The following is a 22,437-nucleotide window of genomic DNA, read 5'->3' on the forward strand; positions in this document are numbered from 1 at the left end:
AAGTGGAGCCTCTTTGTTGGGAGGAAACACGGCTAAACAAGTGACGACGCAGGCTTGACTTTCAGCGAAATCTACAGAAAAACAAGTTATTAAACATCGTAAAACGTAAACTCAACGTTGCGTCGTGTTTTAAGGTTCGAGACCAACTCACTTTAAATGTAGCTAACCGATATTTAACGTTACTAACTAGTGTTATGTTGTCAACGTTTCATCTTAAAAGAGTTGGTACCTTTCGCATCTTAGTTTGTTAACTAACGTTACGTGTCATGGAGGAAATACCTGACAGAAGCGAGACGTTGGTAATGTGGTAAAGTCGGAATAAAGGCTACTTGGTTTTCATTCTGACAGCCTGCTGAGGTTCGTCAGCGGAGCAGCAAAACTCTTTTTCCCAGCATGCGTTGCGCAGTGACGAACTTCCGTCGCTTAACTTTGTCGTAATGCGTCAATTGAAAAGTTAACTCACGGAACATGGTAACGTTTTTTGTCAAGATAAAACTTGAATTGCCCATTCAACTTAAAATAACTTGTTATTTGTTACTATTACTGTGGTTACTTTCTGTGGTTTAATTAATTTACACCGGCATGGTAGCACTAGCGTTAATGAACGTTATACATTATCTGTCTGTGGCTTCTGTTGTGACACATTAAACACTACTCAAATACATGCTGATATGTGTACCACAGCAAAACCCTTCAATTTTTAATGTAGTCATTCCAAATCCGTCACCACCTATCATTACTAGCTACACGATTTTCAATGTGTGCTTTATTTTGAAAGTTTTGAGGGGATGTCACCCTTCTGCACGAGCGTTGAGGGACACTTTCTCGGTCGGTTGAGCGGAGCGTGTCTGTGGGCAGTACAACCATAATACATTTGTCTTTTACCATAGTTTGGGATCCATTTACGGTTACTTTTCAGGGTCGTAGCGTGAGGGGGAGATGGCGGCGGTCCTGCTTCAGGTTCTGGAGCGGACCGAGTTGAATAAGCTCCCGAAAGGCGCGCAAAACAAGCTGGAGAAGTTCATAACGGAGCTGCGAAATGCTAACGAGGAGCTGCAGACGCAGCGCGAGCGCTTCAAAGCGGACAGCGGTACGTAGCTAACGTACCACAGTGTTAGCTAGCCCAGTAGCATGAGGCATAATGACTAAAGTATTCTGTGTTAACTGTGTTCTGGTACATCCGGGATACTACATAATGAAGTAAGTAATGTGCTGTGTCCGCATTGACTACGAAATCCCGTAACGTTACCTACGATGTTACGTTGATGTTATGTTTGGCGGAAGAGAATAACTCGCGTTATTCAACTTGAAACACCATTTAGTCATTGGTGACTATAACAACAATAATTTACAAATGGGAAAACATTGAATTGGGAAAAATTCAAATTAAGTTTAGTAGAGCATTCTTTAGTTAGCGTTAGAAGTTGCTCAGATAATAATGCTGTTAACATTAAGGTGTTCGGAGTGTCCTTTCAATCTGTCCTACCCTTTAAATTTCACCACGCTTCCATTGGTAATGGTCAACCTTATTGTGCTGCTAATATTGTGGTTATTCGTGTCCAAATCCTGCATCTATCTGTATTTCATAATTGTGAACCTGTTTGACAGTTGAGTGGCTCTCGGGAATCAGATGTGCTGCTGTTTCATCCATAGTCCTTGGAAGAGGAGGCCTCTTATAATAAAACCACTGTTGTCTGTGTGGTGCAGGTGTTGTGTGGCATGTGTAGTCATGTATTCCTCTTGTTTGTCCCGTGTCCCTACAGAACAGCAGTATTTTGATATTGACAAGAGACTTGCGGAGAGTCAGGAACAGATCCTGTCTGCCACGAGAGACGTACAGACCCTCAAGGAAGAAAATAACAAACTCAGTAAGGAGTCACACTCTTCCATTTTACACTCATTGTCTTACCTTTGGTTGACCGGGGGGTCAGTGCTTAAAGTTCTCAGGTTGGCCTTCATGATCGTCGGTATGAGCGGTGTCTTTTTCTCCTTTTGTGCAGATGAAGAACTGAGCACTCTGAAGGGAATAGAGGGAGAGACGGCTGAAGATAAACCTCCACAACAGGTAGTCTTGTCCATCTACCTCCTGTATGTAGGGTTACTGATGTCCTTGTGTTGTTGCTCATGGATGTAAAAGCCTTTTAGTTTTCTGTTGATGAAATTAGTTTGTATTCACTATCACTAGTACATTTGTTTTCTCTCCCCTCAAAATCACCCGTTTCTAGAGCAGGTAACCTCTGAATTTCACAATGTTTTTGAATGATTTTAGCACTTTATTGAGTGCTCTATGGGTTTACAGCAAACAAAGGCCAAGTATGAGCTTGAGGCAGAGAAGAGAGAGCTGGCGAGGCTCCTGGAGAAGAGAAAGCAGGAGGTGGAAAACCTCACTGGTGAGATATCGGCTTAACACACATTTGTTTTTTTCACTGTTAATATCTCTAATTAGCCCGATGGGGCAGTATGATCAGTGCATCGCAAGACACCATTTATTTTAGAGAAATTCCATTTGAAGTTTTATGGGTTAAAGTTCATGAATTGTGTTTTTTGTTATTTGTAGACGATATGAAACGACTGAATGAGAAGCTGACAGAGACCAACAAAGTAAAGACGGAGCTGCAGCTCAAACTGGACGGCATTCAGTCATCTGAAGCTTCTGTGCAGGTTTGTAGTAGATTTCATAGAACGCGCATCCCGAACCCAATGCACCACCGAGTGTGTTTATCTTTACCAGAACCACACATGGAATAGTTAACACTCACACCCACAAATCTTTGATTTCTAATGTGCTTTTTGTGATTGCTTGTCCTGCGTTTGCACGTGGTAGCACCGAGAGAAGCGCATGGAGCAGGAGACAGAGTTGCGTGAGAAGAAGATCGAGTGGTTAACGGAAGAACTGAAGGTCAAAACGGAAGAACTGCTGAACACCAACAGAGAGAAAGGAAAGGAGATACTGGAATTGCAAGGGTGTCTGAAGAACAGCAAGGAGCAGGTAACCCCCCCCCCCCACACGCACACACACACACACTGGAAAAGCATAAACTGAGCAGAATGGAAAGTATTATATAGAAATGGTGTTCCTGAATGCAGCGGAATGAAACGTTTTTAGGGAAAACATCCTGGGAAGTTGCACATAACCCCCAAAGAGCTCTGTCGTTTGTTTTCAGCTAGGTTTCAATGAAATGACTTATTATAAAGACTTCACATGTCTTTTTTAATAACTCAAACAGGTGACCAGATTGGAGGGACAGCTGACTTCCCTGAAGCAAACCAGTGAAAGACAGAATGAAAGAGCCGAGGACCTGAACAACAAACTCAAACAGGTAATGAAAACACACCCATGTCCTTGGCTGAAAAAGATTAACACCCTTTTCACCCCTTATGAGTTTTCAGGTATGTGTATTAAATAGTTGAGGGTCCTCCACCTGCCGCTAAAAGCAACAGGGTGGAGACGATAGATTGGTGGATTGGATACACCTAATATTCTCAAATTTTAAACTTTAATAGATTTCTTTTCTAAATCCACATGAACCAACTGTTCAACTTTGTAAAATACTTTTATTTCAAAATTGCCAGTTGACTTTGCCATTGTGAGATTGCGATTCATACTGCTTCTGACAGACGACAGGCTGGCCGTGTCTTTCCCGCCTCCACCCTGGTCGGCGGGATCGTGAGCGCCCCCCCTCCCTGTGATTTTAATGATCTGACCCCCGTTCGATCGAAGTACGCAGTATCTGGCCCAAACCTGACTTGAGTTTGCCCTCACTGTGCTTAGAGATACAACTATTTATATAGTATAGATATATATTGACATGGGCAAGTGGGGGGAAAAAGCCCATTACGGTTGCACACTGTCCGGCTGTTCTTACAGACATGTGAACTACCCACAGACGCTGGCCCTGTTCAGGGCGGCTTAGAGCCGGGCTCCGCTGCATGGTGGACACCCAGGAAACACTGCAGTGGCTATTTGGCAAATTGTTGGCATTAAAGAAAAATGTCTTTTTGTCCTCGCTTACGAGCCAAAAAAAGTTGTGCAGAACGGGCCATGTTCCCATATGTAGCATTATTTCTTGTCCATATGGTCTGAATTTCTGTGCAGGCTAAAGACGAGCAGAGTGCCATGGAGGAGAAATACCGCAATGAGCTCAACGCTCATGCCAAGTTGTCTTCCCTCTACAAGGTGAGAATGACAGCTGGCCACTAGGGACCATTTAACTTCTTCTTATTCTGGGGATCAAAAATAAAAATGACACCATGTTTTCTGTCTATTTGTTCCCTGCATGTCTTCAATACACTATGTCTTTGTTCTCCCTGTAGGGGGCAGCAACAGACCTGGAGACAAAGAATCAAGAGCTGAGCAGAGCTGTAGAAGAGCTCAGCAAGCTGGTTAAAGACTCTGGAGAAGGTATTGCAGTGGTTTCTATTGTCTGCTGTGCTACCCCCCCCCACCCCCCCACTATTGTTAGCTGTGTTTAGCCCACTCATAATCATGATCCTTGAGTATTTAACAGCCCAGTCTGCATCAGTAAAATGCCCCCCAGAACCTGCTTGTATGTGTGACGTATGGATGGTGACCTGTGTTATCTTTGACAATGTGCCTCTGCAGCCAATAAGACCCTCGAGAAGAAGGCGTCGGAAATGGCGGATCTAAATACGCGGCTGGAGGCGGAGCATACAGAGAAGATCAAGAAAATGGAGAAGGACCTGGAGACCGCCACGATGAAGGCTTCTGGAAAACACTGCTGTAAGAACACACACACACACACACATGTTCTGTGTCCAAATTGCAAAGTCCCATTTGCACAGTGCTGTGTGTACATATGTGCCTTATGCCTGTGTGTGTGTGTGTGTGTGTTGTGCTCCAGGTGCGCCCTCTCTGACCGAGGAGCAATTGGACGCCATGTGTCCATCGGCAGCAGCCATTGCTGCTATCGTAAAGCCCGCCATGAAGTTCTTTGATGTGAGTTTAAGTATTTCTGAACAAGTACAAGCAATAATAACAGTATCAATCAATATCCAGTAGTAGTGTCCCTGTTAGAGTGCTGTGGTCTGGCACTAAATAAACAAACTTTTCAACTTTATTTTTGTACTGATTTCCTTTGGAGAATTTCAGTCAAAAAAATAATTTGGCCCATAAACATTTTATAGTTCCCTTTTTCAACAAATAATAAGCAACAAAGCTTCAGTTGAATTCCATAGAGACCAAGACAAGATCATATAGCAAAGAAACTTGAACACCATGACTTCATAATCCACAACTAAATTATATTTTATTTACCATATTGTCTTTGGCTCTATGAAACTTGTGTTTTGTGATTGTTAACCACCTGGCCTACCGAACTATGGCTTTGGGCTTGTTGCAGCAAATATTTACTCTTCCTCTGTGTTTTAGCTGTACAATGCGTATGCAGAATGTCAGACGCAGCTTCAGCTGGAGAAGCAGGAGACCAGGAGGGTGAGCCGAGTTCTGGATGAGATCGTCCTGGAGGTGGAGTCCAAGGCCCCGGTCCTCAAGCGCCAGCGAGAGGAGTACGAGAGCATGAAGAGGTCCATGGCCTCCCTGTGCAACAAGCTGGAGCAGGCTCGAACGGTCTGTGACTAATTCACGCGCCACATTTTGTTGTCAAAATGTACCTTCTAGTGTGTCATAAAGTGCCTTCATTCACCTTTTGACCACATGGAGTTTAACGCGTGTTTCGTTGAATATTTGTCATTAGGAGATCTACAGTTTGCAGAAAGAAAAAGAAGAGGCCAAGCAGCGCTGTGACAGCATGGAGAGAGAAAAGCTGAGGATAGAGAGGCAGTTAGAGGATACATCTACACAGGTACACAAACACTAAACAATACATGCTCTGTAACAAATTAAATGAACACCAATTAAATGAATCTGTTAGTATGAAAGTATAGGCCAAAGCAACTGATCTGTATGGAAGCCCTAGGAGGCAAGTGAGAAAAATACTTTTTGCATCTATGAAAACCGGTGAATCTTTTTGTCTTCAGTAGTTCAGATATATTTTGATAAAATGATTAATCAATTGTGGACAGTGTATTTATCAAACCTTTTCTTGAGTTGATGAAAAGAATAGAAGTATGTCCCTGCTGGCAGGTACAGATGACTTCATCCATTAATGCGTTTCTTGTACAGGTCTGTTCTCTTCTGGTGGAGCTGGAGGAAGCACGAGGTAATCAGGTGACCCGTGAAGACGGCAGCTCCGCCAACATTTCCAGCACTTCTGAGGTCATCAGTCCGCGCCAGCTCTCCTTCCGCAGTGTGGAGGAGCTGCAGAGGCAGAACCAAAGCCTGCTAAAACAGCTGAGGGAGCTGGAGGAGGAGAAGGAGCGACAACAGAGCCAAGTGACATCAGCGCGGTAATAAGGACATTGCAAAACATAGATATATCTTTTCGGCTGATTCTACCTCTGACTCGCTACTGGCAGACACAGTAACACTCGGTTCCACCTGACCAGATTCAAGCTCGCAGGTTCATGAAATAAGATAAGGGCCATTTAAATGTTTCTCTAAGAACTACATCTTTCGATCAGTCTATATTGAATAATGTCAATAATGTAATCCCTCTCTTATTACTCAACCAACAACTGAAATGGTTGAGAGAGGATAGGAGTCAGCATTCAATGGTGGTGTACAGTCATTAATAATGTTTTCAAAAAGTGTGAAGGTGAAGAGAGGTCCTCGAGCACGGTCATAAATGAGCCAAAGAATGTTAGGCTGATGGATCCAGCCGCATGCAAGATTAGCCGTGAAGAGACGGACGCAGAGACACACAAATGACTAAATCGTCTCCTCAGTGTGTCGGAGTTGGAGGCCGGCGTGGGCAAGCTTCAGAAGGAGGTGGAGCAGCTGAAGGAGCAGAGGAACCAGCAGAAGCAGCTGGCCGACTCCAGCGCCAGACAGAGGGACATGTACAAGGCCCTGCTGACGCAGAGCACCGGCTTCAGCCTGCCTCCTCAAGGTGAATACTTTACATTTTGGCCTTTTTTCAAAATTCAGCATTATGGGGTTTACAACCGCTTTCCTGTGTCTGCAGTCCCTGAGTCTTCATCCCACGGAGCACCCGTTAGACCGCCATTGCCGGCTACTCGCTCTGCTCCTCAGAGAGCCACGGCCGAGTCGGCGCAGCCCGCTCAGGCTAAAGCTGCCTTAAAACAGGTACATTCAGTTGCACACGTTAACTTTAATCTGCATATCCTCCCAGGGTGAAAGGAAAATAAGGTTTGAATTGGATAGCGGTTCCTACTGGATGTGTTTGTCTGTGCACCTTCAGCTGAGCGACTCCTTCGCCCTGTACAAGAAGGAGAAGGCCGAGAACGACCGGATGTTGAACGAAACCAACGAGCGGTTGCAGAAGCAGCTGACGGACCTCGGCTCCAGCCACGCCAAGCTCACCTCGCAGCTAGAGTTTAGCAGCAAGAGGTTTGCTCAGCTCAAGCGTGGCTTAATCGTGAATTTGGAGAACTTTTTTTAACTGCCGTTTTTTTGTCCATCTGCGTCAGGTACGAGATGCTCCAAGACAACGTGTCAGCCTACCGTAGAGAGATCTCGGCCCTGCAGGAAAGGAACCAAAAGATGTCTGCCACGGCCCAACAGCACGAGCAGGTGATCCACACGATGAGCCAGGACCTGCGGCAGGCCAACGAGAAGCTGGCGCTGGAAGAGGTGAGGAGGAGGAGCTTGATACTTAATCGTTATGAGGAAACTCGAGATGCAGTTAGCGATCAGGACCAGATGCGACCGAGCCTGATCCAATGTACCTCCCAGCTTTTTATATCACTGAAGCACCGGACAGACGGACGCACTGTGTTGCTAACTTTCTCGCTAGTTTTGTCAACTTTGCTTCCCACTAAAGAAAGCCCTGTACCGAGTTATTCAAGGTAAACAAATGTAAACGTATTAAAACAGTGTTTCCCCTACCATTATAACGGCGGAGCAAAGAGACAGGCGCACTTCCACCACCCGAAGAGCGTCGAACAATATGTTGCGTCAGGAGCAAACAAACCATCCTCCCGACTCCAGCACAAAATACATTGTAATTCATTCTTCCCAGTAGATCGTTATTCATAAATTATTTGATAAATGTTGCGTATGCTGTTTGCTGTAGTTCTTACAGACGAGTCAATCACTCTCCCTGCTCTGGTGCATTCATAACACCCAGCGCTCTCGGGCTGTAAGCGCCTCCATGTGCCTTCTGTGCCTGCAGGTGCGCGTGGAGAACATCACCAAAGAGCGAGACATGTTGAGACAAGCGGAGAGTCGACTCAGTCGAGAGAAGGAGGCTGTGCTGGCTGAGCAACGGAACCAGAACCTGCTGCTGACCAACCTCAAGTCCATACAGGTAGCAACTTTGATTTAACCCGGTCCTTCAGGATCTGACAGTGCTGGTACCCTGTGAACCTGTTTTCCGCCTCCTCTTTGACTCCCATCCAGTTGACCATGGAGCGGACAGAGTCACAGACACACCAGCGGCTGAACGACAAGATTGAGCATCTGGAGGCAGAAGTGGCTTCAATGAAGACAAGGCTGGACCAGGAAGTGGCGCAGAGACACGCCCTTGGACGCACTATGGATGTATGTTGAATGCAGGCATTTAGGGATTCATGTACCAACACTAGCGTATGTCTTAGCTGAAGAGTGATTATGTAGTGTTAAAGGGCTTTGAGGGGTCAGAAAACTACAAAAGGTTTGTAGTTGGTCTATTTACCAATTTGCCACAAACTAAGAAATAAAACAAATCTTTTTTTTTATTACATTCATCTATGCAATTGATCTTCTGCATCTAACCCCTTGCATTGGTGGGCTGCAATAAAATGCCCACATTGTAGTTTGGAGTTCAATAGACAGAAAGGGTCAATCGAACTTCTGATTCCAAACTGTACAATCAGGTTGTCTCTTAAGTATGCTATTGTTGGACACCGCATTTCATCTGATGCTGTCACCTCCACGTCCTTGACAGGCCCAGTTGTTGGAGGCAAAGAAACAGCTGGAGACTCAGAACACCTTGCAGCAAAAGACCAGGGAGCTGCTGCGCGGCGCTGAGCAGCAGGTGGCGGCGCTGAAAGCCCAGCTGGCCTCTGCTTCGTCCTCTGAGGCCGTCCCTGCCCCCGGCAATGCCAGCACACCGGCCTCCAGGGCCGCAGGCCTCAGAGCACCGCTCCGAGGTGACCAGCAGCGCTTCTGAGGACCATCTTTGTAGTCTGTGGAGATGTAGTAGGAGCTGATGCAGATACCGTCGCTGAGTGTTGACAGTTTTTTTTGCCCCTGTTTTTTTTCTTGTCCTTTCCTACCCTTTAGTACGCTCTCCAGTACCGACAGTCTCCCAGCAGCTCAGCCAATCAGAGCAGGAGGTTGCCGAGGTGAAGAGCTCCCTCCGTACTGCTGAAGAACAAAATGGCGAGCTGAGGGAGCAGCTGAAAAACGCTAACGCTACTGTGGAGCAGTACAGGGCAGTGGTGCTGACTCTGGAAGACAGTCTGAAGAAAGAAAAGGAGGTATGGCTCTCAATTTTGCTCCACATACCGATTCAACCACACACTCACAAGTCTCGTACCCTTGCTTTGTACAGCTCACGCATCTAAACTGACCTTCCTTCCTCCTTTTAGTCCCGGTGTCCTCTGGAGCTTCGGCTGAAGGAGTCCGAGGAGGTGCAGAAGCAGCTGGAGAAGAGGATTTTAGAGGGGGAGAAAATGAAGCAGCAGGAGCGAGAAGAGAGGAGGAAGGCCGTGGACGCAGTGGAAAAACAAGTAATCCGAGCGATGCATTGGCATTATGTCAAATGTCTCATACAGTATTTATCTCAGTCACAATGTATGAAAATGAATACAGGTGAAGCAAGACCAATGTATCAAAATGTTTTTTACTTGTAAGAAATCCAGTTACTCTGTGTTTCGACCTCTTTGTCGAATAGTCAGATAATTAGTCATGATTATATCATTAAAATAACATAATTATAGTTATTTCTCCGCCTCCGAGTGACTCCATTCATCTGTATGACACAGGAATAGTTTGACTGACTTCAAAGAGATTACTCTTAACCTTATTGTTATGCCTGAGTGATTTTGGCTGACCTTTTTAGTGGCGGTGTTTCCACTCTGCTGTGCCGTCCAGGTATGTGAGCTGCAGCGCATGCTGAAGTCCAGACAGGCAGAGCAGCAGGAGGCGCTGGAGAGAGCTGCTGCTGCTGTCACAATGGAGCAGAAGGCCATTCAGGACAGCCAGCTGCAGGTGCGTTAAAACACACACGTTATACTGGTTAACCACTTAGTCACAACCAGCTAGCTTATATATCTTGACCACACCAGTCTTTTAAAGCCACGGCCGTCCTTCTCTCTGCCTCCTCGTAGACTAAGCTAGCTGGAGAGGCGCAGGCCAAGTACGAGCGGGAGCTCATGCTCCATGCTGCGGACGTGGAGGCCCTGCAGGAAATGAAGAAAAGGTCGCAGCAGAACGCAGCGCAAAGGAGGGAACTGGAGGAGCAGTTGAATAAGACCTCATCCCTCCTGCATGAGAAAACCGTAGCTTTGAACACAACTGAGAGTCGGCTGAAGGTGGGACAATGATAAGCATGCCCAGAATACTATCGTTAGCTGAAACATTGCAAAGTGTGTTGGAAAAAACCTGCTAAGGAAAGTCCGTCGTAGCCAAATGTTTCTGATCGGCCATAACTCTCATTCAGGAGGATCTGGCCAATAAGACCCGTTGCTGTGCAGAGCTGGGGAAGCAGAACAGTCTTCTGCATCAACAGATGGATGAAATGGCCTCCAGGAGTCGTCAGCAGCAAAGCCAGCAGCAGGAGCAGCAGCTGGAGCTGTCATTCACTGAGGAGGGGAAGACCACCGAGCAAATACTGGAAATACTACGGTAATACAGCACACACACTATCAACAGTAAAAACACAACATTCAAAGATGTCTGGAGGAAAAATGAAACTGAGAAATCAAAAGCTGATATAGTTTATGGTTAAAATGGTTCTCCTTTGCTGCTACGTTAATGCATGCTCAAAGGGAATATGACGCCAATCTGAATAGATTTGACAGTCGGGTTGGACAATTACGGTCATTGAACTGAAATGTGTGTGTATATATATCTATCTATATATATATATATAGATATATATATCTATATATCTATATATATATTCATTTTTTTAATTTAATTTTTGAGTAAAGTAACATATTAAGCCATAGATAAAGATAACGGCCTTAAAGGTTGTTAACATACACAACAATTGAGTTTTTCAGAAATGGAAAGTATTGTAACGCATCGATTTGATTGGGATTGAGTTTGAAATGTGTGTGTGGTAGGTTTGTGCGGAGTGAGAAGGAGATCGCCCTGGCTCAGTGCGAGGCCTCTGACAGAGAAGCTCTTCGCTACAAACAGCGAGTGGAGCACCAAGATAGAGAACTGAAGGAGCTGCAGGAGGCCCTGAACGCAGAGAGGGAGAAAATGCAGGTAGGAGACTAAATGAAAAGCAGTGACAACTCAGTCTATGCAGAGGGGAAATATGCATCTGAAGCATGTTATTAAGCTTTTGAACATTTATTTACTACTTTTAGGCTGTGACAGGGGGTGTACCCTTTGACTTCTGACTCATTAATACTGTGGATCTTAACTCCTCCGTGTGTTCCTCCTTCCTTGGCTCAGGCTACAGCAAAGACTCTAGCCCAGCAAGAGGAGCAGCTGAAGAAGATGGAGACCATCAGCACTCTGCAAGAAACCACCCGGATGCTGAAAATGGACCGAGACAAACTGGAACAGGAGCTCCTGCAGGCACAGGCCAAAGTAAGAATCCGGTGTTGTTTCTCCGGGTTTGGTGTCTCCCTTTGTTTGTAGTTAGCAGTGGCTCGTTACTAGAGAAGCTGACCATTTTTACCAGTGTCTTGGTCCATGGACATCTCTAGGGCTTAAACTCCATCAAGAAACAAGAGTATTGGCTCTGATCAGTTTTCTGTGCCTGACTTTAACGGCGCCCTCCTCGGTTGGCTCACGCAGTGCAGATCAAAACAATGAAATGATCGGTGATAACAGCACCGTGCAGTCTACCTCCTAGGCAGCCCTGCTGTGTGATTTAATGAAAACATTTTCTAATGTTTCTTGTTACAGTGCAACTTCTCGTAAGAATCTGTTCTATGTGCAAAGGGCATCTTGGACAAAAACAGAATTATTAGGCGGTTGGAGATCAGTCCCCTTATCTTGTACTTTGCAGCTATCCTCTGTTCTGCCCATGCGTTGCTACATCCAACACAAAGTAGTTATGCTCATACTAGACTAAAGCTCACAGCATCTGTCTGTCTGTCAGGTTAGTAAGCTGCAGTCCGACATCAGCCCGCTGCATCACTCCCTGTCCATGCTGTCTGAGAAGAATGGCCTCCTGCAGGCTGACAAGAGGATTCTGGAGGAAGACCTGAAACGCTGGAAGGCCAAAACTCAGGTGTGTGTTTGTGGGGGTGGGTGGATTACCTGTGTGCGTGCGTTGCATCTTCCAACAACGTATTGGGGCTATTGTAGGTTTTATTGCCTTGTCTTGAGTTTTTGGCCTTTTTTCTTATTCTCCCACTATTCTCCCACTCATATTTCTCCTTCTTTAGTAAGTTTTTGAGTTTGTCCTGTGGGTAGATTGCGATAAATCAAGGAGCGCGGTTTTCCACAGCGTCTTCGACCTCTTCAGTAAGTTAGTCTTTCAGTTTGATAATAACACGACTTTTGCGCCGCAGCAACTGGTCAGTCAACAGAAAGACGGCGACGTGGAGGAGCGACAGAAACTCACCACTGAGAGGGAAGCTCAGCAGAGACGCATCACACAGCTCGCTGAAGAGACGGGAAAGCTGAAGAATGAACTGGCGAGGTAGAACACACACCCCACCCTTCATTGCATATGTGTTCCTTCATAGTTTAGACGTTGTCAATATCAATCTAGAAAATTGAAGTAAAGGAAAAGGTGTCGTGATCTTTGGACCCAATCTAAAACCTGCTGCTTGTGCATCAGATCCAGCGCCAGCAGTAACTCGGCTCAGTCTCAGCTGCAGGCCTTCAGAGACTCTGTGGCCCGTCTGACGTCTGAGAGAGACACTCTGAAGAAAGACGTGGAGACTAAGAACAAGGATATTCTGGAGAAGAACAAGACCATCACCCAGGTGAAGAAGATTGGACGACGCTACAAGACTCAGTACGACGAGCTCAAAGTCCAGCACGACAAGGTGGGAAGACTTCCAACTAGACAAAACGTTTTGTAGGGATGAAAACTGAAATGCTGAGTTTGATGTGTGTCTTGTGCACCGCAGCTGGTTGTGGAAACTGCTGCTAAAGCAGGATTTGAAGCTGGACCAAGCCAGGAGACGCTGCAGGAAGTGACTAAAGCCCAGGAGGAGCTCAAAAGGGCCACAGAGGAGCTGAACGCGCTGAAAGAGGAGGCGCAGAAAAAGCTGGAAGAGGTGAGAAGGGCAGCTGAATGAAAGAACCGCCCCTAAGGTTTTGAGTTTGAACACAGCGCATTGCTTCCGAAGCTTCCTCTCTACGGAAAGGGAAGCTTCATCAAATTACTTTATTGATTCCCCGGGGGGGGGGGGGGGAGGTTGGGTTTCACTACCGTAAAAAAGATATATTTACACACACATGTACGTGCTACACTGCAAATATTAATGCTGACAAATGAAATTGTAAGAATAGTATTACATGAATATTCAATTATGAATTTAAATCATTATTTGCACGTTATGACCAACAGTTTGTTTGTTGTGACGGTTCATCTGTGATATGGAGCGTCCTTTGGTTCTAGACCTAGACCCGCTGCAGGGTTTTACAGACCTGGTCCCTGTCGTCTAAACCCAATGAACTCCTCCAAAGGTTCCTGGGCCTCGGGAAAACATCCAGCAGTTAAAAGGGAGACTTTGTTATGTGCTTTTATCTTAATGTGAGAAAAGGACTAGATTACATCCGTTGAACTTGTTTTGATTTAACCTTCAGTCTGTAGGTTTTATTTGTGACATGATTTGCCTCTTAACCAGGTCCAGAAGAACCAACAGGAGCTGCAGGAGGCCAAGAAGGAAATCCAGCAAAGCAAGGAGAAGTTCCAGGAGGTCCAGAACAAGCTGACGCAGGTCTGGCAGCTTATTGAAGTTATTAAACTGTGACTATGGCTGTATATCGGCAGGACTTTGGGAAGGTTGAGGTGTCAATAACAGCAGTGTGGAAGAAAGGGTGGAGAACAGTAAATGTAGTGTGGAAAGGTAGAAATGACTGATCCAATGATCCAGTGTCACATGTTTGCTTCTTTAGGTCCAGTCCCAGTTGTCTCAGACCCAAACTCAACAGCAGCAGAATCAGAACCAGCTGACCCAGAGTCAGAAGGAGCTTCAGCAGGCAAAGAGCCACAGCCAGCAGGTAACCAGGATACCAAAATATTCAACGTAGATGTGCACAGCTGTTCTAAACGTTTACGGCAAGCATTCAGTTTATCTGTAAAGTTTAAGCAACATCAGACCCAAGTTTGTCCTTTCTGACCAAAAGTTACAGAACCAGCTGAAGTCAGCGCAGTCTCTTGCCCAGAACCGTCACAACCAGAATCAGCAGATCCAGAGGGAACTTCAGCAAGCTAAAGAGGCCCTTCAGCAGAACATCACAAATCAGAAAGAGCTGCAGCAGACCCACCAGAGCAGTCAGCAGAGCCACAACCAGGAAGTCGGCAACCTCAAGGTGGCTCTCAGCCAAGCTGAGAGCAAGGTGAGTGTCTTCACTGGGGAGGAGGCAGTGCTCATGTTCTGAAAGGTCTTCAGTGGAACATGCAGCAGTTTCCTCAGAAGAACGACCGTTTCATTAAAAACATTTCACAGTGGGTACATTACTGAAAGTTCAATTATGTCCAAACCGGCGGACTTTGTTTTATTTCGCTTTTTTAAAGCGAATACCATGGGTTTGCATTTCTTTCTTGCATATTTAATACATCTTTGAGAATGTGTCAATTTTCTTTCTTTTTGCCTTAAAGTTGCTGCTGCTGCTTTGAACCTGGCATGTGTTTTGTGCACTATTTAAACTACTAGGTTGAGAATCTGTGCTTAACTCTTAACAGGTGACGGAGCTTCAGGGCCGCATGGACAGCCAACAGAAGGTGTGGAAATGTTGATAAATCAGTACTGTGGCATTTAAAGAGCTTTTGGGGATTGCTTTCAGCCTGCATCAAGCCATCGCCCTTTCTAAACGTGTCGTCTATGGATCCTGTTTGTCAGCTGGTTGGCGAGCATGAGGCAGACATCAAGCGTCTGCAGGAGCAGCTCAAAGAGGCTGCAAAGCCGGCTAGCCAGGGTTCCCAGTCCAACCAGCCCTGCGATGCCACCGCTGCTAGTGAAGCTAACCAAGCGCTCCAAGAGGAACTGTCAAAGCTCAGACAAGAGGTGCTTTCAAATTTTTACATTTATGATCAAACGTTTTTCATTTTCTCTATCGACACCCTGCAATTTAACTGTAAAGACCAGATGCCAGTATCGTGGAGTCGGTTATAACGCTTGTTTTTTCTTCTGCAGCTGTCTGACAGCAAGAGAATAGAGGAGCAGCTCAGACAGCAGATTGCTGAAAAAGAGGAGAAGACCAAGAAGGTCTTCATGGGAGCCAAGACTAAAATCAACCAACTAAACAGTGAGTTCACTTGCTGACAAAGGACAGCTGAGGAGAAGACCTTAAGAGTAACCCGAGTCTCCCATCTGCACCCACAGGTGCTAAGGAGCAGCTAAGTAGGGAGATTGAGGAGGTCAAACAGAGCAAGGATGAGCTGGAGGTGAGGATGAACGCCCTCAAGTCGCAATACGAAGGACGGCTTCTTCGGCTGGACAGAGAGCTGAGGGAGCTGAAAGAGAGCCACGCCCAGTCGGAGCCCAGAGAGGAGCCCCAGGACCAGAGTGGAGCGAAGGTACGGGATCCGATCCAAAGTCCTTATCGAGAAACTAATCCCATGGAGTGTGTCGTGTTCTCCAATCAACGTGGTCATGATATACAGCATCTGGCTCTCAAGCAAACCTTACAAACAACTTTTTTCCGGAATATATATTTTTTGCTCTAATTGTAAAAATTTAGACCTATCAAAATGTTGTTTTGTTGCTAATTTATACTATTCTTTTGTCAGTATGTCCATATTTTTCTTATTTACTGTTTTTGCTTGTAATATCTCATTCTCTAAATCTAATCGCTCTCTGAAAAAACTCACTGGGCATCGTGGCACAGTCATCTAATTACACTTTTATGACTGTGTATGTGAATCAGGGGGTTGACCAGGCCAGATCTGCAGACCAGAGACAGATCTCTTTGAAGAATCCCACCCAGGACAGAGGAAGGTAACGACTGGAGCTACGAGCAAAAGAAACAATTCTGAATACTGTTACTAAACTTCTGCCAGTGCTACAAAGTATTCACATTTGTCACATTTGAGTGGAAAAATGAGGAGTTCTGTTCATCCATCCATCATCAAACCACTCATCGGTCATCCAGGGTCGCGGGGGGGCTGAAGTCAATCCCAGCTAACATCGGGCGAGGTACAGGGTACTCCCTGGATTGGTCGCCAGCCAATTGCAGCGCTAACACACACAGACAAAAAACCCCATTCACACTCACATCCACACACTTTTAGAGTTACCAATCAACCTAATCCCCAGAGACTGGGAGGAAGCCAGAGAGAACCCAGCAGACACGGGGACAACATGCAGACCACGCACAGAAAGGCCACTGGGTGGGGTTGAACCCGGCACCTACTTGTGAGGCGACAGTGCTAACCACCATGCCGCTGGGGGTTATGTTCATAGCGAAATAGAAAAGATTAATTGCAGAAACAGACTCTTAATAACAACTTCTTTGTCAGCTCCAGCCAGTCTGACCCTCCCACTGCCAACATCCGCCCCACTACAAGCACTCCGTCTCCGAGCAACAAGCCCAGCCCCTCCTCTGGGAGCAAGGCCACACCCCGAGCCAGCATCCGGCCAATGGTTACCCCGGCAACCGTCCCCGTCCCAACACCGACAGCCACTGTCATGCCGACCACACAGAATGACAGTCACGAGGGTGAGAGAAAAATCAATGGAAAATAATCGTAAAAGATTCTAGTTGGTAATGGTTAAGTGTTTTTCTGTGTTGGAGTTTAATAAAACGAGTAACCGCCCCACCCTCCAGCAGCACTGATTAGTTCGGGAGCCTCTGTTCACTCCACCGGCTCCAATCTGGCAAACACGTCAATGAGTCAGCCAACCAGTACCCAGAACACCGCTTTTGTCCAGCCCACCCAGCAGCAGACAGCCAATCAGGACGCAGGCTCTAGTATGGAGGCAGAGCGACCGTCCACGTCGTCATCCCTGAGTGGAACAGGTGAGCAGGACATGGCCCCAAATCCCCCCCCAACTGAACAGGTGTATGGAGCCAAATCCAGGTCAAAATGTTTCAATGTTAAAGACCCAAACTTTAACTTTCAGGTTCACATTTGTTTTTCAAATGATCAAAACTTTTGGCTTTTGACCTGGAATTGGCTCCATGCAGTTGACCATACCTCACATAAACAGGAAGGAAGCAGAAGACACTGCTAAACTACTGTTGTTCAATTGTGTGTACTGGTATCCTGATGTGTGTGTGTGTTTTTATTTTTATAAAGCAGGTTCAAAGCGTGGCAGAGACGAAGGGGATGAGGAAGAGGAGAGTTCCAGACCAGAGACTTCACACACGCCTCCAACCAGCAAAAAACCATGCCTAAAACCAACAACAGCGCTGCAGGTAAACTCATATGCGCGCGCGCGCACACACACACACACTGTGTTCACGATATTTATGTACATTAATGCAAAGATTCAAACGTTTACCACTGAAGAAGCTGCTCAGCCAACTTCTGTTTTTCTTGTTTGTTTTTCTATTGTCAATCTATGAACTGTGTTGCACATCACCTGTGTATTTGTTGTTTCAGATGGAAGGTGATGAGGAAATTGAAGGAGAACTAAGGGATGAGGGAGAAGGACAAGATTCACCTGACGACAGTCAGGTCAGCCACAATTCAAGGATTCAATATATCATTGTAGTTTTAATGACTGCTCTGTTGTATCCACAACTTTTACTCAGAAGTGTTGTTGTTTACCAGATTGTAGGTCCATACGATTTAGCTGAACATGTAAATGAAAGGGCATGGGGTTGACTGAAGTGTGTAGAGGTTATACAGAGGGAGAGTACACTTCATTCAAAGACGAGTCTGCGTTTGGGTTGCAGGAACTTCCGGAGGATTGTTTCCCCGCTTTGGTCGAAGAGCACCAGGACGTCGAGGAAGAAGGCGCGTCCCAGTCTGTCCCCTCTGATCTGATGTCTTCTCAGGGCTCTGCCCTCATTCGGGAAGTCATCGTGATCGACACGGACAGTGAGAGCCATGAGAGCAAAGAAGGGGAAGAGCAGCAGCAGCAGGAGGAGAAGGAGGATGAAAATAAAGATAAAGAGGAGGAGGAGGAGGAGGAGGAGGAGGATGAAGAAGACAATGACACGGTGCTGTTCTGCCTTTTGGAAGACATCCCAAAATGTTTGTATCCTGTAATTAATAACCTGTCTTTCTGTGTCTACCTCAGTACAAGGAGGAGTGCGATGAAGACGAGGATGATTCTGGTGACAGCGGGATCAGGGGAGGAGAAGAAGACAACGAGGAGAGCAGGGACGCAGATCAGGAGGGGGGGGAGGGCGAGGCGTCAGAAGCATCCAACCCCGAGGAGACGGCGTGCGGCGACTCCCAGCATGCCTCTGAGGCGTCACACAGCAGTGAGCACTTCCTGTCGTCACCTGTGGCCGATGTAACTCCTCCTCCTTCTGCAGTCGTCTAACATGAATCTCCCTCGTCTTCCTAGACGATGGAAGCAGTGGTGCCACATCGGAGTCCGACGCCCTCGGAGACCCCGTGCACTTCCCCCCGACCTCCTGTGCACCCTCTCCCTCCCTCACGCCCCGTCTCCCCCACCCACGTAGGCCCCCGCACCCGCTCCCACCGCGGCTCTACATCCAACCGCCGGCTCCAGAGCTGGGACCCCCCCACACACAGGTACACACACACTCCAAATAATGAAAGCTGGTTCCTTCTTAGCAGTAGCTTTAAACCAGATAGAATCCAAGTGGAGGAGTTGTTTTGAAGGACAGGACGGGTAATCTCCCAGTGATGCAGAAGTTACGTCCTCTCTTGTGTTCAGGGTCACGTTCCACTGTGAAAGGGAACATTTCAGTGGTAAACACCTCAAAGCGGATGATTAAATCTGTGACTCCACACAAAAAGCTGCAGATTGTAATCACACTACATATTATTCTGCTTACAGGAATGAACTCATTTGATAAGATTGAATCATTTTTATTGTGTACATGGTTCTAATTATGTTGAGAATAGTGACGTCAAACTAGAGGCTTTTTGTGAGCTTTTTATGAATAAACAGCAAACTTTTACTCAAAAATATATGGAGTTACTGAAACGTTGCTGCCATCCTTGGAGTCCAACAGTTTGAAACAACCAGGTGGAGAAGCCTCATCTTTGTCTCATGTTTGTTGATCAGAGACCGTCTTCTCAGCTGCGCAGACCCTCATTAGGACGTGGACCTCAACTGACCCCTGGAATAGGCAGTATGGTAAGAGTGCTGTTATATCCTCTGTGAATCATCAGCCTCAGAGGGCGCTGCGATGTCCACACTACATGCTGCAGGTGTACGCACTGACTGTGTGTGTGTTTCAGCAACATTTCTTTGACGATGACGACAGAATGGTTCCCAGTACTCCCACTCTGGTGGTCCCACACCGCACGGATGGCTTTGCTGAGGCGATACAGTAAGTTCTATTCTATATACACACACACACACACACTAGACTATACTTAGCTAAGCACAGCACAACGGTAAATAATTTTTTGGTGACCCAGTGAAACCACACTGAAAGAAAGTAATAACTTTATCTTTAGGATCACAAGGTTCCCCTAACGCCTTAATTGCCTCCCCTGCTTAATGGTCTGTTTGCCTCTATATGAACATCATGGTGTGTTGAAGACTTGAAACTGGAAGTTTAAGATACATGAACTCATGTTTACTGAGGGAATAAATCGAGAGAAGTAGTCCTTTTCTCAGACTTCTACAGGACCATTAGGACATTGGTTTCACTTTGCAGGACTGAAAGTTGTCCCAGTGGGTTTATCTCATTACGAAACGCATCTAGAACCTCTTTTATAGCCAAACTTAAACTACGTGATGAAGACTGTATTGTTGTCAAAACCTCGGCATGAACAGTCAGTCTTTCCCCTCCTCAGTTCTCCTCAGGTCGCAGGTCTCTCCACCAGGTTCAGGTTTGGACCTCCGGAAGACTTGCTGCCTCAGACATCCGCCTCACACTCTGACCTGGGACAGCTAGCCTCTCAAGGAGGTACCACACACACACACACACACACACACTAGCACTTAAACCAATCTCAAAGGTTTCAATTCATTCTTTTAACACTTCATCCTGTCTTTCTTACTACTGCTGTGTGTGAAGGTCTGGGGATGTACGAGTCCCCCCTGTTCCTGGCTGCTCACGATGAAGATGGAGGAGGAAGGAGTGTCCCCACCACACCGTTGCAAGTGGCTGCACCAGGTGACACTCACACACATGCACACACTGATTATGAACTCTATGACCGTCCAGGTGCTACATCACGACTCTCTGTCCATGTCAGTGACTGTCTTCACAGAGTCTCTACCCTCAGACGGTTGCGACAACATGGCGTCCCAGTCGGTTCCCATGGTAACCACCTCCACTGGGATGGCTTCTGCTGCAGATGATGGGGACGAAGTTTTCATGGAGCAGGATGGAGAGGGGTGAGCACCTTAAGTCAGGTGTGGGGTGGGTAGCTCGCGTACTGAAAAGGTGTGGGTACCTCTGCTTTAGAGCATGTACAATACAAATGACATTGTTGTAAACAGAAGGGAAAATAAATTAGAAATTTGAGATTAACCCGGCAAAACAATTTTCCACACAGAAAACTATTCTTATCAGACTCTAAAGAGTATCTGTGTGTGTGTGTGTGTGTGTGTGTGTGTGTGTGTGTGTGTGTGTGTGTGTGTGTGTGTGTGTGTGTGTGTGTGTGTGTGTGTGTGTGTGTGTGTTTTTTTTTTCCAGGCCGGGTACAGAGCCCTCTTTGGAGAGCCAGACAGAAATGGACTCAACAGGGCAGCAAAGTGATGACTCATCACTGCCGTCTACCAGCCACGACCCCGGTAAGTGATCCAAACCCCCAGCAGGCAACGTCTGAACTCTGCCTTCAGGACAATGATGACTACTGGTAGCAAACAACTTTTAGTTGTAGCTATGATACCATTTTCTAGGATTTAGTACTGCATAAAGTGTAATGATTCAGTCACCGTGTTAAAACACAGCATCGTGTTTGCTGAGGAATTCTTTTAGCTTTTTGTTGTTGACTGTTAGAGCTCCGGTGGCGCTCCGTCTTTGGACCATAGGGGGAGCTGTGACTGAGCGGGGCCTTTCTGTGCTACTGTCAGTGTGGCAAATGCTACCTGCTTGGTCTGTGATTCACATTAAATGTGGTCCTTACAATAAACTCCAATGAACTGAGCTGTTTCTGATATGATTCCTGTGCTTCTGTCACATTTAAGCAGTGTGCTGTGTTCTTATACCCAGCATGTCTAATACGCTTTGTTCTTAGACACCAGCAGCGCCACCCAGCGGCGCACTGTTCCCAGTCTGAGCATCCCGCCGGGCAGGGGAACCCGGGGAGGGAGGATGGAGGCCAGGACGCTACTCAGCCGCAGAGGTGAGAAAGTGACCTGGGACGCGAGGCGCTCCTTTCAGAATAAACCTGAGGCGTTCACAGGGTACTGATGAAGCGGTTTATTGAGTGCAGCATAGACATGGGTACAGAGTGATGGGGATCATGAGACAAATGAATGCTCATCTACTGCAACCTCACTTTGGGTTTCAGGCACTTTCTTCCGTGGAGGAAGGGGAGGAGCCATGGGCAGAGGCGGCTTTGCCTGATGATGATGATGAGCTGAAGAGTAGCTCGAGTAGCAGGCTCTTCAAATAAGGGAATGAAAAGACAAAGCTTGTTAACCACCTTTTTGTTTAATTTTAAAATATTCAGGATGAAAAATGAATATCTGCGATACGTGTGGTTCTACGGACACATTGTGAGTGTCTAGTTTGTCATTTTTACATTTATTCATGGTCATTTAGTTGGTATCTTCATATTGCTGTTTGGACTGTTATTAAACTTGTTTTGGTAATAAAGTTGAATGATAAGTAGCAATTGTGTCTGTTTTGTATTTAGGATCAGCACAAGGATGTGCTGTTATATTCACTGTAAGTTTTCTATTTTGTATATACCGTAGGAAGAGAAGCTTTTTTTAAAGATAACTTATTTTTCTAATGTATAACTATTCCCATTTCGATGAATAAGATGCTTATTA

The 22,437-nt window shown here is 46.2% G+C and overlaps 1 protein-coding gene across 9 annotated transcripts; it reads left to right on the forward strand.

Annotated features, from left to right (window-relative positions):
- Positions 1-2: 2 nt before the first annotated feature.
- LOC119209261 (nucleoprotein TPR-like) lies at positions 3-22,243 on the forward strand. Of its 9 annotated transcripts, none has more exons than XM_062557744.1 (55): positions 3-134; positions 920-1,090; positions 1,764-1,868; positions 2,001-2,065; positions 2,300-2,390; positions 2,558-2,661; positions 2,825-2,989; positions 3,228-3,320; positions 4,097-4,177; positions 4,315-4,402; positions 4,604-4,741; positions 4,863-4,957; positions 5,390-5,587; positions 5,715-5,822; positions 6,143-6,366; positions 6,805-7,165; positions 7,281-7,429; positions 7,510-7,672; positions 8,214-8,348; positions 8,441-8,581; positions 8,967-9,171; positions 9,305-9,501; positions 9,613-9,753; positions 10,118-10,234; positions 10,354-10,557; positions 10,686-10,870; positions 11,314-11,461; positions 11,654-11,791; positions 12,309-12,440; positions 12,724-12,854; positions 12,996-13,206; positions 13,291-13,440; positions 14,014-14,106; positions 14,285-14,389; positions 14,516-14,728; positions 15,075-15,113; positions 15,232-15,396; positions 15,526-15,637; positions 15,715-15,908; positions 16,259-16,329; positions 16,851-17,050; positions 17,159-17,350; positions 17,631-17,749; positions 17,937-18,011; positions 18,233-18,499; positions 18,580-18,766; positions 18,853-19,043; positions 19,543-19,614; positions 19,719-19,810; positions 20,283-20,394; positions 20,494-20,605; positions 20,688-20,829; positions 21,131-21,228; positions 21,675-21,782; positions 21,951-22,243. In XM_062557744.1, exons 2-55 carry the CDS (start codon positions 940-942, stop codon positions 22,004-22,006), a joined length of 7,629 nt encoding a protein of 2,542 aa, XP_062413728.1. In that variant the 5' UTR covers positions 3-134; positions 920-939; the 3' UTR covers positions 22,007-22,243. The 9 variants fall into 9 exon arrangements, with proteins under 9 accessions (XP_062413728.1, XP_062413732.1, XP_062413733.1 ...); XM_062557748.1 differs by lacking the exon at positions 3-134 and having other exon boundaries at positions 814-1,090; positions 6,805-6,968; positions 7,044-7,165; positions 21,951-22,242; XM_062557749.1 differs by lacking the exon at positions 3-134 and having other exon boundaries at positions 814-1,090; positions 6,805-6,968; positions 7,044-7,165; positions 17,162-17,350; positions 21,951-22,242.
- The last annotated feature ends 194 nt before the right edge of the window (positions 22,244-22,437 follow it).

This window comes from Pungitius pungitius, chromosome 15, assembly GCF_949316345.1.
Source record: "Pungitius pungitius chromosome 15, fPunPun2.1, whole genome shotgun sequence".
Classification (NCBI taxonomy): Eukaryota; Metazoa; Chordata; class Actinopteri; order Perciformes; family Gasterosteidae; genus Pungitius; species Pungitius pungitius.

Coding starts and splice junctions, on each gene's coding strand:
- LOC119209261 (XM_062557744.1), top strand. CDS start 940: ATGGCGGCGGTCCTGCTTCAGGTTCTGGAGCGGACCGAGTTGAATAAG. Junction 4,742..4,862: donor GGCTTCTGGAAAACACTGCT/GTAAGAACACAC, acceptor GTTGTGCTCCAG/GTGCGCCCTCTCTGACCGAG. Junction 21,229..21,674: donor GTCTACCAGCCACGACCCCG/GTAAGTGATCCA, acceptor CTTTGTTCTTAG/ACACCAGCAGCGCCACCCAG.